Source organism: Leptonychotes weddellii, chromosome 11 (genome assembly GCF_054177405.1).
Source record: "Leptonychotes weddellii isolate Sample4059 chromosome 11, ASM5417740v2, whole genome shotgun sequence".
Lineage (NCBI taxonomy): Eukaryota > Metazoa > Chordata > Mammalia > Carnivora > Phocidae > Leptonychotes > Leptonychotes weddellii.
The window spans coordinates 69,341,727-69,349,861 of NC_138379.1; the positions used below are offsets into that span (position 1 = coordinate 69,341,727).

General features: G+C 46.3%; 1 protein-coding gene across 2 annotated transcripts in view; it reads right to left on the reverse strand.

Annotated features, from left to right (window-relative positions):
- The window catches only part of LOC145716274 (beta-galactosidase-1-like protein 2), a 23,305-nt gene extending 17,253 nt beyond the window's left edge, over nucleotides 1–6,052 (reverse strand). For both annotated transcript variants that reach the window (XR_014138843.1, XM_081799077.1), the window contains exons 1-3: nucleotides 5,366–6,052; nucleotides 5,161–5,253; nucleotides 4,818–5,015 (exon numbers count right to left, since the gene is read on the reverse strand). Coding sequence is in view for 1 of the 2 variants with exons in the window: in XM_081799077.1 (XP_081655203.1) it covers nucleotides 4,818–5,015; nucleotides 5,161–5,253; nucleotides 5,366–5,385 (311 nt within the window). In the remaining variant the exon portion in view is untranslated. The remainder of the gene's footprint in view (nucleotides 1–4,817; nucleotides 5,016–5,160; nucleotides 5,254–5,365) is intronic.
- Between the last annotated feature and the right edge of the window lie 2,083 nt (nucleotides 6,053–8,135).

Below are 8,135 nucleotides of genomic sequence, written 5' to 3' on the forward strand. Positions count from 1 at the left end.
CCAAAGGCAGACGCTTAACGACTGAGCCACCCAGGCGCCCCGATATGAGGAATTTTTAATCTCAGGAAACAAACTGAGGGTTGCTGGAGTGGTGGGGGGTGGGAGGGATGGGGTGGCTGGGTGATAGACATTGGGAGGGTATGTGCTATGGTGAGCACTGTGAATTGTGTAAGACTTCAATCACAGACCTGTACCTCTGAAGCAAATAATACATTATATGTTAAAAAAAGAAGAAGAAGAAGATAACAGGAGGGGAAGAATGAAGGGGGGGAAATCGGAGGTGGAGATGAACCGTGAGAGACGATGGACTCTGAGAAACAAACTGAGGTTTCTAGAGGGGTGGGGGGTGGGGGGATGGCTTAGCCTGGTGATGGGTATTAAAGAGGGCACGTTCTGCATGGAGCACTGGGTGTTATACGCAAACAATGAAACATGGAACACTACATCAAAACTAATGATGTATGGTGATTAACATAACATAATAATAATAATAAAAAGAATATCTATTTGAAAAGAAAAAACAAAGGAAAGCCTTCAAGTCCTCAAAGCAACTACAGAAAAGGATACACGGCCCTCTAGAGAGTATCAGTTAAACGGAGAGCTGACTTTACAATGGAGACTGAAAACCAGAAGGCAGTGGCATTATCTTCAAAATGGTAAAACACCTGCCAACCTAGAATTCTATACCAGTGAAAACATTCCTCACAAATAAAAGGAAAATTAAGACATTTCAGATAAACAAAAGCTGAGAACTTTGTCACCAGCAAATCTACACTACAGAAAATTAAAAAATGTGTTCTTCATGCAGAAAGAAAGTTTCCAGAACAACAGTAGTCTTGTTATTTAGAATTAAAATACGTAACAATAGCATACAAATTAAGAGAGAAATAACTAGAGACAAAGCATTCTAATGTCTTTACATTATAAAGTGGGTAAAAGTACAAGAAAGAATTAGTTGTTGAAAAATCAAATATGAATATTATAAACCCTTGAGCTTCCAGTAAAAGAGTATATATCTCTCAAGCTAATAGAAGAAAGGAAATAGACACTCCATCATTCCAAAAAAAGACAATATTGCTTAGGAATACGAAAGCAAATAATTCTTTAACACAGGCAATAAAAGGCTGAGAAAGCAACCTAGCTTAACAGATACTAAAATGGAATAAAAAAGGGGCGCATGGGTGGCTCAGTCGTTAAGCGTCTGCCTTCGGCTCAGGTCATGGTCCCAGGGCCCTGGGATCAAGCCCCACATTGGGCTCCCTGCTCTGCAGGAAGCCTGCTTCTCCCTCTCCCACTCCCGCTGCTTGTGTTCCCTCTCTCACAGTGTCTCTCTCTGTCAAATAAATAAATAAAATCTTAAAAAAATAAATAAATAGGGGCGCCTGGGTGGCTCAGTTGGTTAAGCGACTGCCTTCGGCTCGGGTCATGATCCTGGAGTCCCGGGATCGAGTCCCGCATCGGGCTCCCTGCTCGGCGGGGAGTCTGCTTCTCCCTCTGACCTTCCTCTCTCTCATGCTCTGTCTCTCATTCTCTCTCTCAAATAAATAAAAAAAAATCTTTAAAAAAAAAAAATAATAAAAAATAAATAAATAAATAAAATAGAATAAAAAACTAGAAACCTGCTATCATATCTAGAAAAAGGGGAAACAAGCACAATTAAAACAGAAAGATAAAATAATTAAGTTAACTGTTACTATAGTACAAGAATGAATAGATAACACAATGTAACCAATAATAGCCTGAAAATCAAACTCATCATTGCATTCTCCAACACTGGTCAAGATCTACTGATACTGAGGTGAAGTTTTTGTGAATCCATAGTAAAAAATTGTAATGACTGAAAACCTGTTCAAGACTTCAAGAATGGAAATTAGCTTGATTGAAAAAGAAAAACCAGTCCTGCCATTAGATAGACACAGATTAAAGCCACCTGAAAAGTTAAAAGGAGACACTACTGCTCCCAAGGCAGTGTAGCAGTTATAAAATGTCACCTCTTTGAGTGACTATTGCTTTATCACCGATGACACCCCCAGATCCTCTCTGCTGTACCCTTTTACTTCTAGGGTGGCCTAACTGCTAAACTACCCTTACCTCATGCCAGTACCCAACCCTGGCTATACCTACTTCTTCTAATCTTGCACTGGAAACAACAAGCAATCCAGAAGTTGTCCCTGCTTTCCTTCAACTCCCTTTAGAATCCTTCACCTGGGGCCTAAACTTGCAAAGTCTCTCCTCCTCCTCCACCATTCCTCTAGAACTCATTCCCTTGCTGAAAGTCAGCAAATCTGATTTTGTCACACTCTAGGTCTGTCCCTGCAAGACTCTGGCTGATTCATTTCTAATAACTCTTTTTTTTTTTTTTTATCTAATAACTCTTTTTTTAAGAGACAACGCAGTCAATGAAATTGAGCCATTCTCTTACACCATACACAAAGATAAATTCAAAATGGATCAAAGGCCTAAATATGAGACAGGAATCCATCAAAATCCTAGAGGAGAACATAGGCAGCAAACTCTTCGACCTCGGTCGCAGGAACTTCTTGCTAGGCACGTCTCCAAAGGCAAAGGAAACAAAAGCAAAAATGAACTCTTGGGACTTCATCAAGGTAAAAACCTTGTGCACAGCAAAGAAAACAGCCAACAAAACTAAAAGACAACCTATGGAATGGGAGAAGATATTTGCCAATGACATATCAGATAAAAGGCTAGTATCCAAGATCTATAAAAAACTTATCAAACTCAACACCCAGAAAAACAAATAATCCAGTTAAGAAATGGGCAGAAGACATGAACAGACATTTCTCCAAAGAAGACATACAAATGACCAACAGACACATGAGAAATGTTCACTTGGCATCAGGGAAATACAAATCAAAACCACAATGAGATACCAACTTACACCAATCAGAATGGCTAAAATTAACAAGTCAGGAAACAACAAATGTTGGTGAGGACCCTCTTACACTCTTGGTGGGAATGCAAGCTGGTACAGCCACTCTGGAAAACAACATGGAGGTTCTCAAGAAGTTAAAAATAGAGCTACCCTATGACCCAGCAATGGCACTACTGGGTATTTAGCCCAAAGATACAGATGTAGTGAAACAAAGGGGTAACTGCACCCCAATGTTCCTAGCAGCAATGTCCACAATGGCCAAACTGTGGAAAGAGTCATGATGTCCTTCAACAGATGAATGGATAAAGAAGATGTGGTTCATATATACAATGGAATATTACTTAGCCATCAGAAAGGATGGATATTTACCATTTACATCGATGTGGATGGAACTGGAGGTATTATGCTAAGTGAAAGAATTAAATCAGAGAAAAACAATTATCATATGGTTTCACTCATATGTGGAATATAAGAAACAGTGCAGAGGACCGTAAGGGAAGGAAGGGAAAACTGAATGGGAAGAAATCAGGAAGAAAAACCATGAGAGACTCTTAACTGTGGGAAACAAACTGAGGGTTGTGGAAGGGAAGGTGGGTGGGGGGATAAGGGAACTGCGTGATGGGTATTAAAGAGGGCATGTCATGTGACAAGCACTGGGTGTTATATGCAATTGATGAATTATTGAACACTACATCTGAAACTAATGATGTACTATGTGTTGGCTAATTGAATTTAAATAAAAAATTTTTTAAAAGACAATGCAGTCTTTATATGCTAAATGTGTTCAATGTATAAGGCTGCATGCATTCTGTGACAATGTTCTCTTCCTTTTTGAGAGACTTAGACTATCTTACAGGTTATGAAATAAGGGTGACACTTTTTACTTTTCTAAACAACAGTGCTAAAAACAACAAAAATGTACCTGTCTTATTTAGACTACAACCGTGTTTAAATTTTTAATAGTTTATAAAATTTCAATGTGTGTGAATCACTGCTATATTAAGGAACAAAATAATAAGAAAAAAAAGGGGGAATAATGTGATGTATAAAAGGCATTATGACAGTTTAGATGGCAAATGCTTTTAAATATCATTCCCATCATTCACCAAATCAAATTCCAATTAAATATTTTTTCTTCTAAACCTACATTTTAAAAACCAACCACTCAGGGGTGCCTGGGTGGCTCAGTCAGTTAAGCGATGCCTTCTGCTCGGGTCATGATTCTGGGGTCCTGGGATCGAACCCCACGTCTGGCTCCCTGCTCAGTGGAGAGCCTGCTTCTCCCTCTCCCTCTGCCTGCCACTCTGGCTACTTGTGCTCTCTCTCTATCTCTCTGTCAAATAAATAAATAAAATCTTAAAAAAAAAAACCCAACCACTCAAAAGAGAACACAGCTAAAACTGGTATCAAAACAATAATGGATAAGCAGTTTCCAAGCTTTGAAGCCTAGAAAGAAATTACTAATTTTTGTTAATTTCAGCTTGTAGAATGAGGATAATTTTATTACTTGCCAGGCCTGGCTCTCAATGAAACCTTTCTTCAAAGACAAAATCTTCTAGAACAGTATTCTCTCCTAGGACTCATCACTGGGGCTATGACTCGTATAGCAAGTGAGGATATCCAAGGAGGAGAGTAGTTAGGGACCACTGACCTACATCCATCTGTACTGGCCACTGCCTCTGAAAGTTAGACTTTTGCATGCAGGCCACCGTGACCCTGTTTAGAGGGAGGCCTTTCAAAGCCCTCAGTGCAGGCTCTATCCACAGGATGGATATTCTGGAGATATCAAATGGAGACTCGGACATCCTAAGAACAATGAAGAAAATACTAAAAGGGTCAACCTTTAGACTGGTCTAATAAAGTCTCAGAGCTAGAAATTCAGACTATAAATTCTTGAACTAATTACTCAGGTGCCAGCACTCACGTGGTAAGGGTGTTGAAGCCACAGGCCTTCAGCTTCAGCAAGCGGTCCCTCCAGTACTCCCTGGGCACCCGGAAATAGTGAATAGTACCTGCTATGATCAGGAAAGGAGAGCCATCTAGTGTGAAGCTTGAGCCTTCAACTTTCAGACCCACATTGCGATTCACCATGTGGGAGGGAGTCAAGAAAACTTGATTCATCCTGCAAGGACAAAGGAGATGTGTGAAGTCCTAAAGATGTAACCCATGTGGCACACGGTTTGGGCAAATCAGAAAGGCCTTTCCTTCAGAGGCCCTAGGCTCTCCTCCAGTGCAAACAGAAAGTTCCCAACCCTTCCCAAACATACCTGGGTGAGAAGTCTCCTCCAAATTGAGCTATTACCAGTAACCCTGAAGACAGGTACAGGATGCCCACAGGTCTCAATAAGAAGGTCAGCATGCTAAACAGAGAGGATAGAACTGAAGTCAGACACCCTGGAGGCAGAGAAGGAGGTGGGAGCTGAGTGAGGTCTTGCCTGTGGAGGTGGGTGAGGAGCACAGACGTGGCCTCACTGGAAGGCAGGATTCTGCATGGCTGTCCCTTGGCTTCTGCACCACCTGGACTCACGACAGATTGGAGGGAGGGCAGCTGCAACGAAGAGCCTCCTGATAGCAACTGGATTTTCTGACACCAGTTACATTTTAGAGAAGATCTAGCCTCAGTCCCGTAAGTTTCACGGAAGAGAAGATAACCTCTGGGAAATTTGTGGGAGACCTTCTACTACTAAGGAGTGAACCCTAATAATTTGCTGCTTAGCAGAGAACACTCGCTGGAATGTAGAGGGACTTTCTCTGTAGCAGGGTCCCAATTTCTATCCCCAACCCAATTTTCTATTTCTCTGCTACTGTAGGATGTCATCTAATTAGCTCCCAGAACACACCCAGCGTTTGTGCGGCCAGTGATCTTCTTTATGCTGCTCACCGGGGGGCAAATGCTCTTTCCTTCATGTATCAAAAGTTCTGAGTCCGAGGTAGGCAGAACCAGTTGGGCCTAGCACCATCTGGGCGCTGCACAGCTTCTAGGAGGGGGAAGCACTCTGCACGGGGCGTGGCTGTGTCCTCACTACCCAGAGCAGGCCCTGAATCGCAGCAAGAGCTCAGCTCATGTTTTCTGAACAAACACAGGAGTTGCCAGAATCAGTAAAACATCTGCGTCGCCTCATAAGCTTCAGCTTTACCACGGGCTTCAAGAGTATTCCCTTAGGCAGAGTTGGGAGGGTAGAAAGCAACAGTTTTCTGTAGGGAAATAGGATGGAAAACAGAATGGGGCCCTGGGATTAGAGAAGGCAGACCCCTGGGCACCACTCAGCTCCTCACTGTGGGCGTGAAGAGTCCGGGAGACCGACTGAGATCAGAGGACGCTCAGAGATTTCCGGGGAGAAGACAGAAGGGACAAAGCGGAACCTCGAGGGAACCTGAACGGAGGGCCTAGAGATAAATTCCAGAAAGTGAGGAAACCCGAGGGGCCGTCTGGGTTGACGCGGTTCGGGGCTGCCGGGTGGGCCCAGAGCTGGGAGAGGCCACAGTGCGGGAGGGGCGGGGAGGTCCCGAGGCTGTTGCGGGCGTGGGCGCTCCGGTGGGCGCCCTGAGTGGGTCCCAGCGAAAGTAGAGGGCCGGAAGGGCAAGAGGTTACCCGACCTTACCCTGCGCCCGACTGCTCCTCCGCCAACTTCGCAGCGGTAGGTCGGTAGCAGCCGCCAGGCGGCGGACAGAGCGGGAACAAACCGGCTCTGTGCTCCGCCCCGGATAGCCTCGGCCGGAGAAAACCTCCCACCTCCCCGAGCCCTCCCCCCACCGCAGACTGGCCCGCCCCCACCCCCGTGGACCACCCCGCCCCCCGACGGGCACTAGTCTCCGCTGACCTGCTCCCCACCCGCCTGGGGCAGATCCTCCCTCACACACACCCCCCCCGCAGCAAAATGGCCTCCACCCCCAGCCAGGCGCATCCTTCCCGCAGTACCCTCCCTCCCCTCCGCTGATCCGCCCCCACGCCCACCCCTTGGGAGACTCGCAGCCCCGCCAGGCCTCTGTGAGGCCGCAGCCCGGGCACTGCAGAGCGGAGTGCGGGCGTTGCAGTGAGCTCAGCTGGCCCTCTCTGCCCCTCTGGTCAGCCAGAGGCTGGCTCTGGCATCGGTCGTGACAGCTAATAGTTGTGGAGCGCCGTCAGTGGAGTGCGGACAGCTTGCCATCCGTTCCCCGCGGTCCTGCGCGGCTAACCGCGAGAACTGACTCGGGGCCGCCTGCCCCTCCGGCCCTCTACTTTCGCTGGGACCCATTCAGGCGTCCTTTCCCGCGCAGCAGAGCCACTGGCACACTCGCTGGGCCACAGCAGGGGATTCATCCCCCGAGGGTCCGGGTTGGAGGCAGGGGTGTCCTCTCCGCAGCGACCACAGCTCCTCTCTCTGGGTCGCTTCAGCACGTGTTCACAAACCGCAGCCCCCGCGGTGCGAGGTGCTGAGGACACAGAGAGGGACTATCCCTTTCCCCCTGTAGGGAATGCCTAGTAAGGCCAATCTACATCCTGGAGGAGGAGGACCAGTTTCCTTTACCGTACGTGCCCTACAGCTAGTAACTTAACTCAGCCTGGGAGCAGTGGCCCACAAAGTGCGGCGTAGGTGAACCTTATCAACACGCAGATGCGCTGTCCCGTTTTGGACTTACAGAATCTGAAACCGCGGCCGCATTCTGTGTTTGAGCAGGCAATTCTAATGCACCCTGAAGTCGGGGACTACCAGTCTACAACTTCTCCCCCGCTCGCCCTTGTCTCCACAGGAGAGCCCTGAGAGGACACCTGAGCCAATGTGGGTGGGGGGAAGGAAGTAGAGGTGGAGAGGCGTCTAAATTAATTTCACCAACGCAGCTGGCCCTTTTTTCAGCTTTTGGGGTGAGCAACCAGGCTCCCTCTGGATGGGAGATCAAGCTCCATTTAAAAGTCTCAGCTGTTGTGGATATTGCTACTATAAACATTGGGGTGCAGGTGTCCCTTCCAATCACTACATTTGTAACTTTAGGGTAAATACCTAGTAGAACAATAGCTGGGTCTAAGGGTAGCTTTATTTTTAACTTCTTGAGGAACCTCCATACTGTTTTCCAGAGTGGCTGCACCAGCTTACATTCCCACCAAGAGTGTAAGAAGGTTCCCCTTTCTCCACGTCCTCACCAACATTTGTCGTTTCCTGACTTGTTAATTTTAGCCATTCTGACTGGTGTATGGTGGCATCTCAGTGTGGTTTTGATTTGTATTCCTCGATGCCAAGTGATTTGAACATTTTTTCATGTGTCT